Here is a 19,818-nt window from a genome sequence, read left to right as displayed (position 1 = left end):
TAACAGTGATGTGTGTGTGTTCTCTCTCCAGAAGCTACTATGAGAGTAGTGACCTGCCGTCAGCCATGGGGGTGATGGAGGAGGCCCTGAGGAGACACACAGAGCTGGTGACAGACGAGAGCATCAACATGGCTGCTGAGCTCTACATCGCCAACCACCAACACGACAAGGCCCTTCAGGTGTGTGTGTGTGTGTGTGTGTGTGTGTGTGTGTGTGTGTGTGTGTGTGTGTGTGTGTGTGTGTGTGTGTGTGTGTGTGTGTGTGTGTGTGTGTGTGTGTGTGTGTGTGTGTGTGTGTGTGTGTGTGTGTGACCAGTGTTTTCCCTCCTCAGGTTCTAGTCCAGTTCTGCGGGATCGTCCTGGAGAGAGGAGAACCTAAGCCAGACCTTGTAGAGGAGGAGCAGGAGAAGATGGAATCAGAGGAGCAGGAGAAGATGGAATCAGAGGAGAACCCAGAGGAGCAGGAGAAGATGGAAGCAGAGGAGAACCCAGAAGAGAAGATGGAAGCAGAGGAGGAAGAGGAGCAGAAGAAGATGGAAGCAGAGGAGGAGAACCCAGAGAAAGAAAAGGAGATGAAAACAGCGACAACAGAGGAGCCTGGTGAGACTGGAGGTCTGTCCTACTGTCTGGATCTAGGACTTCATTATGAAGTCTGGCCAACTGTCTGGATCTAGGACTTCATCATGAAGTCTGTCCTACTGTCTGGATCTAGGACTTCATTATGAAGCCTGTCCTACTGTCCTACTGTCTGGATCTAGGACTTCATTATGAAGTCTGTCCTACTGTCTGGATCTAGGACTTCATCATGAAGTCTGTCCTACTGTCTGGATCTAGGACTTCATTATGAAGCCTGTCCTACTGTCCTACTGTCTGGATCTAGGACTTCATTATGAAGTCTGGCCAACTGTCTGGATCTAGGACTTCATCATGAAGTCTGGCCAACTGTCTGGATCTAGGACTTCATTATGAAGTCTGTCCTACTGTCTGGATCTAGGACTTCATCATGAAGTCTGTCCTACTGTCTGGATCTAGGACTTCATTATGAAGTCTGGCCTACTGTCTGGATCTAGGACTTCATTATGAAGTCTGTCCTACTGTCTGGATCTAGGACTTCATTATGAAGTCTGGCCTACTGTCTGGATCTAGGACTTCATTATGAAGTCTGTCCTACTGTCCTACTGTCTGGATCTAGGACTTCATTATGAAGTCTGGCCTACTGTCTGGATCTAGGACTTCATCATGAAGTCTGTCCTACTGTCCTACTGTCTGGATCTAGGACTTCATTATGAAGTCTGTCCTACTGTCTGGATCTAGGACTTCATTATGAAGTCTGTCCTACTGTCCTACTGTCTGGATCTAGGACTTCATTATGAAGTCTGTCCTACTGTCTGGATCTAGGACTTCATTATGAAGTCTGGCCTACTGTCCTACTGTCTGGATCTAGGACTTCATTATGAAGTCTGTCCTACTGTCTGGATCTAGGACTTCATCATGAAGTCTGTCCTACTGTCCTACTGTCTGGGTCTAGGACTTCATTATGAAGTCTGTCCTACTGTCCTACTGTCTGGATCTAGGACTTCATCATGAAGTCTGTCCTACTGTCTGGATCTAGGACTTCATCATGAAGTCTGTCCTACTGTCCTACTGTCCTACTGTCTGGATCTAGGACTTCATTATGAAGTCTGTCCTACCTTCTGGATCTAGGACTTCATTATGTAGTCTGTCCTACTGTCTGGATCTAGGACTTCATTATGTAGTCTGTCCTACTGTCTGGATCTAGGACTTCATCGTGAAGTCTGTCCTACTGTCCTACTGTCTGGATCTAGGACTTCATTATGAAGTCTGTCCTACTGTCTAGATCTAGGACTTCATTATGAAGTCTGGCCTACTGTCTGGATCTAGGACTTCATTATGAAGTCTGGCCTACTGTCCTACTGTCCTACTGTCCTACTGTCCTACTGTCTGGATCTAGGACTTCATTATGAAGTCTGTCCTACTGTCCTACTGTCTGGATCTAGGACTTCATTATGAAGTCTGTCCTACTGTCTGGATCTAGGACTTAATTATGAAGTCTGTCCTTACTGGCCTACTGTCTGGATCTAGGACTTCATTATGAAGTCTGTCCTACTGTCTGGATCTAGGACTTCATTATGAAGTCTGTCCTACTGTCTGGATCTAGGACTTCATTATGAAGTCTGGCCTACTGTCCTACTGTCCTACTGTCTGGATCTAGGACTTCATTATGAAGTCTGTCCTACTGTCCTACTGTCTGGATCTAGGACTTCATTATGAAGTCTGTCCTACTGTCTGGATCTAGGACTTCATTATGAAGTCTGTCCTACTGTCTGGATCTAGGACTTCATCATGAAGTCTGTCCTACTGTCTGGATCTAGGACTTCATTATGAAGTCTGTCCTACTGTCTGGATCTAGGACTTCATTATGAAGTCTGTCCTACTGTCCTACTGTCCTACTGTCCTACTGTCCTGCTGTCCTGCTGTCCTACTGTCCTACTGTCTGGATCTAGGACTTCATTATGAAGTCTGTCCTACTGTCTGGATCTAGGACTTCATTATGAAGTCTGTCCTACTGTCTGGATCTAGGACTCTCTCTTCCCTCCTCACCCCTCTCTCTCTCTTCCCCCCTCTCTCTCCCTCCTCCCCTCTCTCTCTCTCTCCCTCCTCCCCTCTCTCTCTCCCCCTCCTCCCCTCTCTCTCTCCCCCTCCTCCCCTCTCTCTCTCCCTCCTCTCCTCTCTCTCTCCCCCTCCTCCCCTCTCTCTCTCCCCCTCCTCCCCTCTCTCTCTCCCCCTCCTCCCCTCTCTCTCTCCCCCTCCTCCCCTCTCTCTCTCCCTCCTCTCCTCTCTCTCTCCCCCTCCTCTCCTCTCTCTCTCCCCCTCCTCCCCTCTCTCTCTCCCCCTCCTCCCCTCTCTCTCTCCCCCTCCTCCCCTCTCTCTCTCCCTCCTCCCCTCTCTCTCTCTCCCTCCTCCCCTCTCTCTCTCCCCCTCCTCCCCTCTCTCTCTCCCCCTCCTCCCCTCTCTCTCTCCCCCTCCTCCCCTCTCTCTCTCCCCCTCCTCCCCTCTCTCTCCCCCTCCTCCCCTCTCTCTCTCCCTCCTCCCCTCTCTCTCCCTCCTCCCCTCTCTCTCCATATCTCTCCCTCTCTCTCCATATCTCTCCCTCTCCAGGGGAGGTTAGAGAGGTGGTAGTTCCAGACCATGTACCAGTGGACATCAGAGTGAAACTCATGGTCTGTCTGATCCACCAGCATGTTTACAGACCTCTGGATGTGAGTACCACACAACGTATCTATCTGCTTTGGGAACACACAGACTCCTACCAAATATCACACCTTATAATCTTAGTGTTTCTGAATGTATAAATGGACATTCCTTCATCCTCTCTACCCCCCCAGTCCATGTTGACGTCTCTGATGGAGCAGAGCCCAGAGGAGCTGGGGGATCTGTACCTGGACGTGGCTGAGGCCTTCCTGGACCAGGGAGAGTACAACTCAGCCCTGCCTCTCCTCTCTGCCCTGGTCTGCTCTGAGAGATACAACCTGGCTGTTGTCTGGCTCCGACACGCTGGTAGACACACACACACACCACACACCACACACACACACACCACACACACACCACACACCAACAGACAGACAGACACACCACACACCACACACCACACACACACACCACACCACACATACACCACACACCACACACACACACCACACACCACACACCACACAGAGTCAACTGTCTCAAACTGTCTGTTATTTTGTCCGGATCATTGAGATAATAATAATTCATAAAAGGGGCCTCCTGACAGGTCTTCTACCGCGTTATAACTCCATCATCGTACCGCGTTATAACTCCATCGTACCTCGTTATAACTCCATCATCGTACCTCGTTATAACTCCATCATCGTACCTCGTTATAACTCCATCATCGTACCTCGTTATAACTCCATCATCGTACCTCGTTATAACTCCATCATCGTACCTCGTTGTAACTCCATCATCGTACCTCGTTATAACGACATCATCGTACCTCGTTATAACTCCATCATCGTACCTCGTTATAACTCCATCATCGTACCTCGTTATAACGACATCATCGTACCTCGTTATAACTCCATCATCGTACCTCGTTATAACTCCATCATCGTACCTCGTTATAACTCCATCATCGTACCTCGTTATAACTCCATCATCGTACCTCGTTATAACTCCATCATCGTACCTCGTTATAACTCCATCATCGTACCTCGTTATAACTCCATCATCGTACCTCGTTATAACTCCATCATCGTACCTCGTTATAACGACATCATCGTACCGCGTTATAACGACATCATCGTACCGCGTTATAACGACATCATCGTACCGCGTTACATGGAGGTAGCAGAGAAGAGCTACAACTCCGTCATCGTACCTCGTTAGAACTCCATCATCGTACCTCGTTATAACGACATCATCGTACCTCGTTAGAACGACATCATCGTACCGCGTTACAACTCCGTCATCTCAACAGTTCCCAAAGTGTTAATTGAAATGTAATGTGTGTCTCCAGAGTGTCTGAAGGCGCTGGGCCACATGGAGGTAGCAGTGAAGAGTTACAACAAGGTAGTACAGATGGCTCCTCTTCACCTGGAGGCCAGGCTGTGTCTGTCTACTCTGCAGCAGCAGCTGGGTCGACCCCTCTGTGCCCTCAAGGCCCTGGAGCCCATGTACGACCCAGACACACTGGCACAGGACGCCTCCGCAGCACAGCAGGCAGGTGGAGGGGGGGAGGGAGGGAGGGTGGAGGGGTGTGTGTACTGATTATCCCTTTGTGTGTGTGTGTGTGTGTACTGATTATCCCTTTGTGTGTGTACTGATTATCCCTGTGTGTGTGTGTGTGTGTGTGTGTACTGATTATCCCTTTGTGTGTGTACTGATTATCCCTGTGTGGTGTGTTGTGTGTGTGTGTGTGTGTTGTGTGTGTGTGTACTGATTATCCCTGTGTGGTGTGTTGTGGTGTGTGCGTGTTGTGTGGTGTGTGTGTTGTGTTGTGTGTGTGTGTGTACTGATTATCCCTGTGTGGTGTGTTGTGTGTGTGTGTGTGTGTGATCCAGGAGTTGAAGCTGCTGCTCCACCGCTCTACTCTCCTGCGTTCCCAAGGCCGACTGGATGACTACCTGGATACCATGCTGACCATGCTGGCTATGCTGCTGAAGGTAGGCTTCTAACACACACACACACACACACACACACACACACACACACACACACACACTGATGTTGTTCCTACTGATGTTGTCATTCAGGTGGCTATGACGCGGGCCCAGGTGTGTGTCAAAGCCAGCATGTGGGCGGGGGTCAGACACCTGCGTCTGGTCAAGGTGTCTAAGGACCTGGTGTCAGACATCCACGACCAGGAGGCAGCCTACCAGGACATCAGTGGTAAGACTCCTCTGATTGGTCGCGTGTTACAGATGTACTGAGAGGTTACAGACCCAAAAAGAGAAACGATTAAGCAATGTTCTCTCTCACTCACTCACTTCCATCTCTCTCTCACTCACTTCCATCTCTCTCTCTCTCTCTTTTACTCACTTCCATCTCTCTCTCACTCACTTCCATCTCTCTCTCTCTCTTTTACTCACTTCCATCTCTCACTCACTCCCATCTCTCACTCACTCACTTCCATCTCTCTCTCTCTCTCTCTCTCTCTCTCTCTCTCTCTCTCTTTTACTCACTTCCATCTCTCTCTCTCTCTCTCTTTTACTCACTTCCATCTCTCTCTCACTCACTCACTTCCATCTCTCACTCACTCACTCACTCATTTCCATCTCTCTCTCTCTCTCTCTCTCTCTCTCTCTCTCTCTCTCTCTCTCTTTTACTCACTTCCATCTCTCTCTCTCTCTCTTTTACTCACTTCCATCTCTCTCTCTCTCTCTCTCTCATCTCTCTCTTTTACTCACTTCCATCTCTCTCTCTCTCTCTCTCTCATCTCTCTCTTTTACTCACTTCCATCTCTCTCTCTCTCTCTCTCTCCTCTCTCTCTTTTACTCACTTCCATCTCTCTCTCTCTCTCTCCTCTCTCCCTTTTACTCACTTCCATCTCCCTCCCTCCCTCCCTCCCTCCCTCCCTCCCTCTCTCCCTCCCTCCCCAGGTAAGACCAGTGTGTTGTCTCGTGAGGACTGGTGGTTGCTGTTGGTGAGGTGTGTGTGTACGCTGTGTGAGATGAAGCGTTTTAAAGAGGCAGAGCTGCTGGTAGACTCTTCTCTGGAGTTCTACTCCTTCTATGACGTCAAGGTAAACAGGAACTAGCTGCTGTTTTCTGGCACTTTCACTTCCTGTCATTAAAATGTAAGAAATTGTTCATTATAAAGAAAAGGTTTTGTATTTGAAAAATGACTCATTTATTGTTATATCTTTCTAAATGTGTTGTTAGCACTTTGTTGGTTAAATCTACAGGACAGTAATGTGTTGTTTAGGTGAAGAGGAAAGAGCTGGAGTTCTTTGGTCTGTCGGCTGCTTTCCTGGACCATAACTACCGCAAGGCCTACGATTACATCAGGTCAGACTGGCTGTCCTACTGGCTGTCCTACTGACTGTCATACTGACTGTCCTGCTGGCTGTCCTACTGACTGTCCTGCTGACTGTCCTACTGACTGTCCTACTGACTGTCCTGCTGGCTGTCCTACTGGCTGTCCTACTGACTGTCATACTGACTGTCCTGCTGACTGTCCTGCTGGCTGTCCTGCTGACTGTCCTGCTGACTGTCCTGCTGACTGTCCTACTGACTGTCCTACTGACTGTCCTGCTGGCTGTCCTACTGGCTGTCCTACTGGCTGTCCTACTGACTGTCATACTGACTGTCCTGCTGACTGTCCTGCTGGCTGTCCTGCTGACTGTCCTGCTGACTGTCCTGCTGACTGTCCTACTGACTGTCCTACTGGCTGTCCTACTGGCTGTCCTACTGACTGTCATACTGACTGTCCTGCTGGCTGTCCTACTGACTGTCCTACTGACTGTCCTGCTGGCTGTCCTACTGGCTGTCCTACTGGCTGTCCTACTGACTGTCATACTGACTGTCCTGCTGGCTGTCCTGCTGACTGTCCTGCTGACTGTCCTGCTGACTGTCCTACTGACTGTCCTACTGGCTGTCCTACTGGCTGTCCTACTGACTGTCCTACTGACTGTCCTACTGGCTGTCCTACTGACTGTCCTGCTGGCTGTCCTACTGGCTGTCCTACTGGCTGTCCTACTGGCTGTCCTACTGGCTGTCCTGCTGGCTGTCCTGCTGACTGTCCTGCTGACTGTCCTACTGACTGACTGACTGTCCTGCTGACTGTCCTACTGTCTGTCCTACTGGCTGTCCTACTGGCTGTCCTACTGGCTGTCCTACTGACTGTCCTACTGACTGTCCTGCTGACTGTCCTGCTGACTGTCCTACTGACTGACTGACTGTCCTACTGTCTGTCCTACTGGCTGTCCTACTGGCTGTCCTAATGACTGTCCTGCTGGCTGTCCTGCTGGCTGTCCTACTGACTGACTGACTGTCCTGCTGACTGTCCTACTGACTGTCCTACTGGCTGTCCTACTGACTGTCCTACTGGCTGTCCTACTGGCTGTCCTACTGACTGTCCTGCTGACTGTCCTACTGACTGGCTGTCCTACTGGCTGTCCTACTGACTGTCCTACTGACTGTCCTACTGACTGTCCTACTGACTGTCCTACTGACTGTCCTGCTGACTGTCCTACTGACTGACTGGCTGTCCTACTGGCTGTCCTACTGACTGTCCTACTGGCTGTCCTGCTGACTGTCCGACTGACTGGCTGTCCTACTGACTGTCCTACTGTCTGTCCTACTGGCTGTCCTACTGGCTGTCCTACTGACTGTCCTGCTGGCTGTCCTACTGACTGTCCTACTGTCTGACTGACTGTCCTGCTGACTGTCCTACTGACTGTCCTGCTGACTGTCTGTCTGTCCTACTGACTGACTGTCCTACTGACTGTCCTGCTGTCTGTCCTACTGACTGTCCTACTGACTGGGTGTCCTGCTGACTGTCCTACTGACTGTCCTGCTGACTGTCTGTCTGTCCTGCTGACTGGCTGTCCTACTGACTGACTGTCCTACTGACTGTCCTGCTGTCTGTCCTACTGACTGTCCTACTGACTGGCTGTCCTGCTGACTGTCCTGCTGACTGTCCTACTGACTGTCCTGCTGACTGTCCGTCTGTCCTGCTGACTGTCCTGCTGTCTGTCCTACTGACTGTCCTGCTGACTGTCCTACTGACTGTCCTACTGACTGTCCTGCTGACTGTCCTGCTGACTGGCTGTCCTGCTGACTGTCCTACTGACTGTCCTGCTGACTGGCTGTCCTACTGACTGTCCTACTGACTGACTGTCCTCTGTCCTACTGACTGACTGACTGTCCTACTGACTGACTGTCCTACTGACTGTCCTACTGACTGGCTGTCCTACTGACGGACTGTCCTACTGACGGACTGTCCTGCTGACTGACTGTCCTACTGACGGACTGTCCTACTGACGGACTGTCCTGCTGACTGACTGACTGTCCTGCTGACTGTCCTGCTGACTGACTGTCTGGCTGTCCTGCTGACTGGCTGTCCTGCTGACTGTCCTGCTGACTGTCCTACTGACTGTCCTGCTGACTGGCTGTCCTACTGACTGTCCTACTGACTGACTGTCCTCTGTCCTACTGACTGACTGACTGTCCTACTGACTGACTGTCCTACTGACTGGCTGTCCTACTGACTGACTGTCCTACTGACTGACTGTCCTACTGACGGACTGTCCTACTGACGGACTGTCCTGCTGACTGTCCTGCTGACTGTCCTACTGACTGACTGTCCTACTGACTGACTGACTGTCCTGCTGACTGTCCTGCTGACTGTCCTGCTGACTGACTGTCTGGCTGTCCTGCTGACTGACTGTCTCACTGTCCTGCTGACTGACTGTCCTGCTGACTGACTGTCCTGCTGACTGACTGTCCTGCTGACTGACTGTCCTGCTGACTGACTGTCTGGCTGTCCTGCTGACTGACTGTCTGGCTGTCCTGCTGACTGACTGTCTGGCTGTCCTGCTGACTGACTGTCCTGCTGACTGACTGTCCTGCTGACTGACTGTCTTGCTGACTGACTGACTGTCCTACTGACTGACTGTCCTGCTGACTGGCTGTCTGTCCTGCTGACTGGCTGTCTGTCCTGCTGACTGTCTGTCCTGCTGACTGACTGACTGTCCTGCTGACTGACTGACTGTCCTACTGACTGACTGTCCTGCTGACTGGATGTCCTACTGACTGACTGTCCTGCTGACTGACTGTCCTGCTGACTGACTGACTGTCCTACTGACTGACTGTCCTGCTGACTGACTGTCCTACTGACTGACTGTCCTGCTGGCTGGCTGTCCTGCTGACTGACTGTCCTGCTGACTGGCTGTCCTGCTGACTGGCTGTCCTGCTGACTGGCTGTCCTACTGACTGGCTGTCCTACTGTCTGGCTGTCCTACTGACTGACTGTCTGGCTGTCCTACTGACTGTCTGTCTGTCTGTCCTACTGACTGACTGTCTGGCTGTCCTACTGACTGACTGTCTGGCTGTCCTACTGACTGACTGTCTGGCTGTCCTACTGACTGACTGTCTGGCTGTCCTACTGTCTGGCTGTCTGGCTGTCCTACTGACTGACTGTCTGGCTGTCCTACTGACTGGCTGTCCTACTGACTGACTGTCTGGCTGTCCTACTGTCTGGCTGTCCGACTGACTGTCTGGCTGTCCTACTGACTGACTGTCTGGCTGTCCTACTGACTGACTGTCTGGCTGTCCTACTGACTGACTGTCTGGCTGTCCTACTCGACTGACTGTCTGGCTGTCCTACTGACTGACTGTCTGGCTGTCCTACTGACTGGCTGTCCTGCTGACTCCAGAAACAGCTTCCTCCTAGTCATAGACACTCAATGTGTGTTAGATCAGGAGGTGTACCAGGGCTTATTCTGAGTGTGTGGGGACCATATTGACCTCTAACCTCCATCCATCTGTCTATAGACTGACGCTGATGGAGAAGCAGGAGTGGCCCATGCTGTGGAATGTATTCAACCAGGTGATCCTTCACACACATACACACACACACACACACCAGCTCACTCATTCTCCCTGTCAAATCAAATGTTATTTGTCACATACACATGGTTAGCAGATGTTAATGCGAGTGTAGTGAAATGCTTGTGCTTCTAGTTCCGACAATGCAGTAATAACCAACGAGTAATCTAACCTAACAATTCCCTGTCCTGCCTGTCCTCTCCCACCAGGTGACCCTTCACTCCCAGGACGTGCGTCATCATCGGTTCTGTCTGCGTCTGATGATGAAGAACCCAGACAACCACGCCCTGTGTGTTCTCAGTGGACACAACGCACTGGTGTCTGGCAGCTTCAAACACGCACTCGGTACGACCACACAGATGCATACTACAGATGCATACTACAGATGCATACTACAGATGCATACTACATAAAACTATGACCTTCTAGCCAGGGGAATGGTTTATGCACATCCAGGCTAATGTGGAATCCAAGTAGGAATTAATCTCTGTCTCTCTCTCTCTCTCTCTGTGTCTCTCTCTCTCTGTGTCTCTCTCTCTCTCTCTCTCTCTCTCTCTCTCTCTCTCTCTCTCTGTCTCTCTCTGTGTGTCTCTCTCTCTGTCTCTCTCTGTGTGTCTCTCTCTCTGTGTCTCTCTCTCTGTCTCTAGGTCAGTATGTTCAGGCGTTCAGGTCTAAGCCAGATGAACCTCTGTACAGTCTGTGTGTTGGCCTCACCTTCTTCCACATGGCGTCTCAGAAGTTTGTGGTTAAACGCCACCCGCTAATACTGCAGGTCAGACTCCTATTGTGTCCCATAGATACATCCTATAGGTTATATACAGTTGTATTGTGTCTCATAGATACATCCTATAGGTTCTATACAGTTGTATTGTGTCTCATAGATACATCCTATAGGTTCTATACAGTTGTATTGTGTCCCATAGATACATCCTATAGGTTATATACAGTTGTATTGTGTCCCATAGATACATCCTATAGGTTCTATACAGTTGTATGTGGTGTGGTTGTGGGATGTGCTGTAAAGCCTGGTATTAAGTCATACAGTCACTCCTTGTCTTAGCCTGTAACCCTCTGTCTGTGTCGTGTGTATCTAGACCCTATGTGTTTGTGTGTGTAGACCGTGTTTATGTGTGTAGAACGTGTGTGTGTAGACCCTGTGTCGTGTGTGTCTAGACCCTATGTGTTTGTGTGTGTAGACCGTGTTTATGTGTGTAGAACGTGTGTGTGTAGACCCTGTGTCGTGTGTGTGTGTAGACCCTGTGTCGTGTGTATCTAGACCCTATGTGTTTGTGTGTGTAGACCGTGTTTATGTGTGTAGAACGTGTGTGTGTAGACCCTGTGTCGTGTGTGTGTGTGTAGACCCTGTGTCGTGTGTGTGTGTGTAGACCCTATGTGTTTGTGTGTGTAGACCGTGTTTATGTGTGTAGACCGTGTGTGTGTAGACTCTATGTGTCGTGTGTGTTTGTGTGTGTAGACTGTGTGTGTGTTTGTGTGTGTAGACTAGAGGTCGACCGAATATGATTTGTCAACGCTGATACCGATTTATTGGTCTAAATATTGCTGTTACATTGCACAACCTTCAATGTTATGTCATAATTATGTACAATTCTGGCAAATTAATTACCGTCTTTGTTAGTAATAAATGGTCTCAACACAGTTCGCAACGAGCCAGGCGGCCCAAACTGCTGCATATACCCAGACTCAAGAGAACGCAAGAGAAGTGACACAATTCCCCTAGTTAAAACAAATTCATGTTCGCAGGCAATGGTAACTAAATATGCAGGTTTAAAAAGATATACTTGTGTATTGATTTTAAAGAAAGGCATTGATGTTTATGGTTAGGTAGACATTGGTGCAACGACAGTGCCTTTTTTGCGAATGCGCTTGTTAAATCCTCACCCGTTTGGTGAAGTATACAACGCCAGGACACGCTAGATAAACTAGTAACATCATCAACCATGTGTAGTTAACTAGTGATTATGTTAAGATGTAATTGTTTTTTATAAGATCAATTTAATGCTAGCTAGCAACTTACCCTGGCTCCTTGCTGCACTCGCGTAACAGGTAGTCAGCCTGCCACGCAGTCTCCTCGTGGAGTGCAATGTAATCGGCCACAATCGGCGTCCAAAAATGCTGATTACCGATTGTTATGAAAACTTGAAATTGGCCCTAATTAATCTGCCATTCTGATTAATCGGTCGACCTCTAGTGTAGACCCTATGTGTAGTGTGTGTGTATAGACCCTGTGTGTGTGTGTCTGTGTGTGTGTATAGACCCTGTGTGTGTGTGTGTCTGTGTGTGTGTGTGGACCCTATGTGTAGTGTGTGTGTCAGTGTGTAGACCCTGTGGGTGTGTGTGTGTAGACCCTATGTGTTGTGTGTGTGTGTTTTGTGTCATAACGTGTGTGTGTGTTTTGTGTCATAACGTGTGTGTGTGTGTAGACCCTGTGTGTGTGTGTGTGTGTGTAGATCCTATGTGTTGTGTGTGTTTTGTGTCATAACGTGTGTGTGTGTGTAGACCCTGTGTGTGTGTGTGTGTGTAGATCCTATGTGTTGTGTGTCGTGTGTGTTTTGTGTCATAACGTGTGTTTCTGTGTGTTGTGGCAGGGGTTCTCATTCCTGTGGCGTTACGTGGAGCAGCGTGGGCCCTGCCAGGAGAGCATGTACAACCTGGGACGGGCCCTGCAGCAGATGGGCCTGGCACACCTCGCCATTCACTATTACCACAAGGCGCTCAGCTTCCCTCCTCTTACACTAGAGGTATATACTACAGACACACCTCTCCATTCACTATTACCACAAGGCTCTCAGCTTCCCTCCTCTTACACTAGAGGTATCTACTACAGACACACCTCGCCATTCACTATTACCACAAGGCTCTCAGCTTCCCTCCTCTTACACTAGAGGTATCTACTACAGACACACCTCTCCATTCACTATTACCACAAGGCTCTCAGCTTCCCTCCTCTTACACTAGAGGTATATACTACAGACACACACACCTCATCTCTTCCTCATCTCTCTCCTACAGGGTATTGCGGATGACCAGGTAGACCTGCGTAGAGAGATAGCCTTCAACCTGTCAATCATCTACCAGGCCAGTGGAAACACTGAGATGGTACGACACCTCATCAACACATACTGCACTGTATAACGACCTAACAGGTCCTCATTACTGATCTGTATAATGACCTATCAGGTCCTCTATACTGAACTGTATAATGACCTATCAGGTCCTCATTACTGAACTGTATAATGACCTATCAGGTCCTCTATACTGAACTGTATAATGACCTATCAGGTCCTCTATACTGAACTGTATAATGACCTATCAGGTCCTCTATACTGAGCTGTATAATGACCTATCAGGTCCTCTATACTGAACTGTATAATGACCTATCAGGTCCTCATTACTGATCTGTATAATGACCTATCAGGTCCTCTATACTGAACTGTATAATGACCTATCAGGTCCTCATTACTGAACTGTATAATGACCTAACAGGTCCTCATTACTGCACTGTATAACGACCTAACAGGTCCTCTATACTGAACTGTATAATGACCTATCAGGTCCTCATTACTGAACTGTATAATGACCTATCAGGTCCTCTATACTGAACTGTATAATGACCTATCAGGTCCTCATTACTGATCTGTATAATGACCTATCAGGTCCTCTATACTGAACTGTATAATGACCTATCAGGTCCTCATTACTGATCTGTATAATGACCTATCAGGTCCTCTATACTGAACTGTATAATGACCTATCAGGTCCTCTATACTGAACTGTATAATGACCTATCAGGTCCTCATTACTGAACTGTATAATGACCTATCAGGTCCTCTATACTGAACTGTATAATGACCTATCAGGTCCTCTATACTGAACTGTATAATGACCTATCAGGTCCTCTATACTGAACTGTATAATGACCTATCAGGTCCTCATTACTGATCTGTATAATGACCTATCAGGTCCTCTATACTGAACTGTATAATGACCTATCAGGTCCTCTATACTGAACTGTATAATGACCTATCAGGTCCTCATTACTGAACTGTATAATGACCTATCAGGTCCTCATTACTGAACTGTATAATGACCTATCAGGTCCTCTATACTGAACTGTATAATGACCTATCAGGTCCTCTATACTGAACTGTATAATGACCTATCAGGTCCTCTATACTGAACTGTATAATGACCTATCAGGTCCTCATTACTGATCTGTATAATGACCTATCAGGTCCTCTATACTGAACTGTATAATGACCTATCAGGTCCTCATTACTGCTCTGTATAATGACCTATCAGGTCCTCTATACTGTACTGTATAATGACCTATCAGGTCCTCATTACTGAACTGTATAATGACCTATCAGGTCCTCTATACTGAACTGTATAATGACCTATCAGGTCCTCTATACTGAACTGTATAATGACCTATCAGGTCCTCATTACTGAACTGTATAATGACCTATCAGGTCCTCTATACTGAACTGTATAATGACCTATCAGGTCCTCTATACTGAACTGTATAATGACCTATCAGGTCCTCATTACTGAACTGTATAATGACCTATCAGGTCCTCTATACTGAACTGTATAATGACCTATCAGGTCCTCTATACTGAACTGTATAATGACCTATCAGGTCCTCTATACTGAACTGTATAATGACCTATCAGGTCCTCTATACTGAACTGTATAATGACCTATCAGGTCCTCTATACTGAACTGTATAATGACCTATCAGGTCCTCATTACTGAACTGTATAATGACCTATCAGGTCCTCTATACTGAACTGTATAATGACCTATCAGGTCCTCTATACTGAACTGTATAATGACCTATCAGGTCCTCATTACTGAACTGTATAATGACCTATCAGGTCCTCTATACTGAACTGTATAATGACCTATCAGGTCCTCTATACTGAACTGTATAATGACCTATCAGGTCCTCTATACTGAACTGTATAATGACCTATCAGGTCCTCATTACTGAACTGTATAATGACCTATCAGGTCCTCTATACTGAACTGTATAATGACCTATCAGGTCCTCTATACTGAACTGTATAATGACCTATCAGGTCCTCTATACTGAACTGTATAATGACCTATCAGGTCCTCTATACTGAACTGTATAATGACCTATCAGGTCCTCTATACTGAACTGTATAATGACCTATCAGGTCCTCTATACTGAACTGTATAATGACCTATCAGGTCCTCATTACTGAACTGTATAATGACCTATCAGGTCCTCTATACTGAACTGTATAATGACCTATCAGGTCCTCATTACTGAACTGTATAATGACCTATCAGGTCCTCTATACTGAACTGTATAATGACCTATCAGGTCCTCTATACTGAACTGTATAATGACCTATCAGGTCCTCATTACTGCTCTGTATAATGACCTATCAGGTCCTCTATACTGAACTGTATAATGACCTATCAGGTCCTCTATACTGAACTGTATAATGACCTATCAGGTCCTCTATACTGAACTGTATAATGACCTATCAGGTCCTCATTACTGAACTGTATAATGACCTATCAGGTCCTCATTACTGAACTGTAATGACCTATCAGGTCCTCTATACTGAACTGTAATGACCTATCAGGTCCCATGTGATGTGTATTAGGAGACATAATTGATGGCATAAAATAGTGTTTCCCCAAATATGTTTTTCTACAGCGGTGGTAAAGTTAGTGTAGTGGGTGTGGCCAATGGCACGGCCTCCGACCGAAAATGAGCAGAGATATTTTGGTGTTTTAAAGCTAATTTGCTGCAATTCTACACATTTTGCCGTGGTTCTTATGCTATCTGAATGACTCAAACATTATAACAAAATCAATGGGGGCCCCATGACATGATATTTGGGGAATTTTTGATTCTCCCTGACTCTAGTTTTTATTTTGGTGATTATAGTTTTTGTTCTCAAAGATAATCTTTGTACTGCAGCGCCAGCTGTGCCACCAGAGACTCTGGGTTCGCGCCCAGGCTCTGTCGTAACCGGCCGCGACCGGGAGGTCCGTGGGGCGATTGGCCTAGCGTCGTCTGGGTTAGGGAGGGTTTGGCCGTTAGGGATATCCATGTCTCATCGCGCACCAGCGACTCCTGTGGCGGGCCGGGCGTAGTGCACGCTAACCAAGGTAGCCAGGTGCACGGTGTTTCCTCCGACACATTGCTGCGGCTGGCTTCCGGGTTGGATGGCTCTGTGTTAAGAAGCAGTGCGGCTTGGTCGGGTTGTGTATCGGAGGACGCATGACATTCAACCTTCGTCTCTCCCGAGCCCGTACGGGAGTTGTAGCAATGAGACAAGATAGTAGCTACTAAAACAATTGGATACCACGAAATTGGGGAGAAAAAGGGGTAAAATAAAAAAAATATTTAAAAAATATAATCTTAAAAAAAATATTAGCTTTTCTACATAGAAATATATATATATATATGTTTTCTGGGGGGAGTGGCAGCACGGGCCGCCACTGCTAAATGCATATAGGGGAAACACTGTAATGTCATGTGATGTCCTGACCTATACCATAGGAATATGATTACACTGTAGGATGTGTAGGAAGTCCTACTGTAGGAATACTAGATGTATCCAGGGGTCACATTTAAAATCACCCCATATATACCATAGGAATACTAGATGTATCCAGGGGTCACATTTAAAATCCCCCCAGTCGGTTACATCCTGTTCCACAGCCTTGCTAAAAAACTGTCTAAAGATGTAAAAATGGAAACATGTTTTGTATATGTTGTTGTCAACAACACCTTATGTTTACTCTGACTTGTGTACATAGATTTGGTAGAAAAATGTATTTGAATACACTGAAATAAAATAAAAAATCCGTTTATTAACCATTTGTGGTGCCTTTTGTTTTTACCTGACCCAGAAGCCTGATATTGTTGGAAAAATATCTGACTGGCTCCTTTGTTTTGCTACAGGGATTATAAAAGTGAGATCGACCAAATCCCTCCGTCCATCTCTCTACCATCTGCTAACATCTTGTCCCTGCTACCTCATAGTGCTAGTGATACATCTAGCCTACTTTCATCCACTATGCTCGTATACTGACTGATGCCGCTGGTCCAAACAACGTTATGCCGCGCCAGCTAGCGCACGGTTGACCAGACAAAGCTTTTTAGAAAGTTCTTCAACGCGATTCAAGGGTTGGAAAAGTGTTGAGTTAATATCTCGATATGCTGACACCGTTCCGACCTGTCACCAAGGAGAGATGCTACAAAAACGGGACCGTATTCACTGTTGCTGCCACAGGAGCGGAAACAGTGCAGCGGATATGGGGTCTTCTAAATAATTAAGAGAAGAGGAGCGCTTTCTTTACTGCAGACTGGCACGTCAAGTAACGGTTCGGTAGAATCTAACGGAGTTTATCCACCAATGCTATGAAATCTAACAGATGACATATCGCAACCTCGGATCGAGAAGCAGATTTTACGGCTGACATTTGACAGACGGGAGACTGGAAGGGGAGCGGAAGGGAGCGACACAGTGCCGCCGCGAAAGAGCGCTGGATCACCGCTGGGAGTCCACAGACCGTCGGTGGGGCACGGCCCATGCCGATCTGTCGTCCATGATCAGACGTCGGGAAATAAACATGTAGCTAGCTACTGCTACTTGGTTATAGTACATATGATTCACCCTAAATAAGAACACGGGAAAGCGGGTATACCGTGTCGATTACGGTACGGTATTCCACGTTATTTTGACGGTAAGTGAGGTGTGCTTACATAATGGATACTGGGTTTTCGCTGGGATTTGCTGTTATTGTTTTCATCCCGGGAACTCGCGAGCTGGGCTGACACGGAAAGTGATGCTACGTGTGACAGGTTGACAGCGAACACGTTTGGGTATCCAGGCTAGAGTGGGCGATAATACACTTCACATATGTGGGATATTTATATTTCTCAGGAAATGAGTTCAACCTCATAATAACAATGTAATCGTTTAACGGGTTTTAAATGATCTCAGTACAGGCCTGTGGTCTAGTAGTGTAAAACTGCTGGTGCCTGTGACGGTTTGTGTCAGGTATTTTGTGACTAGTGTAATGACATGTTGATATATGACAATGCATCATGTATCGCCTAGTTGGCAGCGGCCCACCAACTACTTGTTGTGATAGCCTATAATATGTTTCTGAGGGAACATGTTAGTCAGAAATAAATCCCTTATTTCTCTATGTATACGTATGAACAGATAGAAAACGATTGCAATATGGGTGTTTCAAGTAATGGTGTGGTCAGGAACGGCCTGATTTCTTTGTCTAACTCAATAACAGCAGGGCCTGGGATTCATCTCAGAATATTTCCTCATCTCTAATTGGCTCAATAAGTCCTTAACTCACAGACACCATAGTAATAGAGTTAAACATGAACTACTTCTGTGCAACATCTCTGTGTGTGTGTGTGTGTGTCTCTGTGTGTGTGTGTGTGTGTGTGTGTGTGTACACACCAGTTTACTGAGATCATAGAGGATCACAGAGGACAGTGGGGCTCGCCAGGGGAGTCACGGACCTATACGTTTTTGAGTGGGCACTCGTGGCCAAACGATGTGAATGTATTTTCAGTTCTAAACTAATGGTAGGCTCTGTATTGCATGTATTCATGTCCTTCATAGGGTTAGAGCTGGACAATACACTGGACATCATGTACATGAGACCTTAAAGGGGCTGACTGGGAGTCCAGAAATAACTGGTGGTATGTGAGGGAGAACAATATGTAGCCTAGGCAACACACACACACATACACAATGCAGCTAGCTTCCTGTCCACAGCTCAGAGCCCTGCCCATAACATTCCATCCTGTGCCACTGGCCGGGAACTTCCGAACTCTATGGCCAAACGGCACCCTATTTCCAATGTAGTGCACTGCTTTTGATGGGCGCCGGTCAAAAGTAGTGCACTATATAGGGAATAGTGTGCCATTTAAGTTGCATCCTATCTGTGTTGTTGTTGACCAACTGAATATAATACCAGTCATTCCGTTCCACACTGGCTGTCCATTTTGCCTCTTACATTCACTGTCCCTAAACACGGTGACTCCATGGATCACCCTGTAGCTCTGCTAACACATCTGACCTGTAGTTCTGTTAACACACCTGACCTGTAGCTCTGTTAACACACCTTACCTGTAGCTCTGTTAATACACCTGACCTGTAGCTCTGTTAACACACCTTACCTGTAGCTCTGTTAATACACCTGACCTGTAACTATGTTAACACACATCACCTGTAGCTCTGTTAACACACCTTGCCTGTAGCTCTGTTAACACACCTGACCTGTAGCTCTGTTAACACACCTGACCTGTAGTTCTGTTAATACACCTGACCTGTAGCTCTGTTAACACACCTGACCTGTAGCTCTGTTAACACACCTGACCTGTAGCTCTGTTAACACACCTGACCTGTAGTTCTGTTAATACACCTGACCTGTAGCTCTGTTAACACACCTGACCTGTAGCTCTGTTAACACACCTGACCTGTAGTTCTGTTAATACACCTGACCTGTAGCTCTGTTAACACACCTGACCTGTAGTTCTGTTAACCCACCTGACCTGTAGTTCTGTTAATACACCTGACCTGTAGCTCTGTTAACACACCTGACCTGTAGCTCTGTTAACACACCTGACCTGTAGTTCTGTTAATACACCTGACCTGTAGCTCTGTTAACACACCTGA

The 19,818-nt window shown here is 47.2% G+C and overlaps 2 protein-coding genes across 3 annotated transcripts in view; both read left to right on the top strand.

Moving 5' to 3' along the window:
• LOC110516650 (general transcription factor 3C polypeptide 3) overlaps positions 1-13,748 on the top strand; it is a 20,757-nt gene extending 7,009 nt beyond the window's left edge. Inside the window, exons 7-20 of one of the 2 annotated variants that reach the window (XM_036982122.1) lie at positions 32-179; positions 332-599; positions 3,180-3,280; positions 3,407-3,578; positions 4,564-4,766; positions 5,108-5,209; positions 5,300-5,435; positions 6,146-6,288; positions 6,471-6,553; positions 10,043-10,097; positions 10,306-10,441; positions 10,744-10,868; positions 12,703-12,855; positions 13,127-13,748. In XM_036982122.1, the coding sequence (XP_036838017.1) occupies positions 32-179; positions 332-599; positions 3,180-3,280; positions 3,407-3,578; positions 4,564-4,766; positions 5,108-5,209; positions 5,300-5,435; positions 6,146-6,288; positions 6,471-6,553; positions 10,043-10,097; positions 10,306-10,441; positions 10,744-10,868; positions 12,703-12,855; positions 13,127-13,249 (1,948 nt within the window). In that variant the 3' untranslated portion in view covers positions 13,250-13,748. Of the gene's footprint in view, positions 1-31; positions 180-331; positions 612-3,179; positions 3,281-3,406; positions 3,579-4,563; positions 4,767-5,107; positions 5,210-5,299; positions 5,436-6,145; positions 6,289-6,470; positions 6,554-10,042; positions 10,098-10,305; positions 10,442-10,743; positions 10,869-12,702; positions 12,856-13,126 lie in introns of both variants that reach the window. The other variant, XM_036982121.1, reaches the window with a different exon arrangement.
• Positions 13,749-17,145: 3,397 nt separating this feature from the next.
• LOC110512788 (E3 ubiquitin-protein ligase HECW2) overlaps positions 17,146-19,818 on the top strand; it is an 83,958-nt gene continuing 81,285 nt past the window's right edge. The window contains exon 1 of the mRNA XM_036982120.1: positions 17,146-17,854. The gene's annotated coding sequence lies outside the window, so the exon portion shown is untranslated. The remainder of the gene's footprint in view (positions 17,855-19,818) is intronic.

This window comes from Oncorhynchus mykiss, chromosome 7, assembly GCF_013265735.2.
Source record: "Oncorhynchus mykiss isolate Arlee chromosome 7, USDA_OmykA_1.1, whole genome shotgun sequence".
NCBI classification, from domain to species: domain Eukaryota; kingdom Metazoa; phylum Chordata; class Actinopteri; order Salmoniformes; family Salmonidae; genus Oncorhynchus; species Oncorhynchus mykiss.
This window is presented reverse-complemented; position numbering and strand designations above follow the sequence as displayed.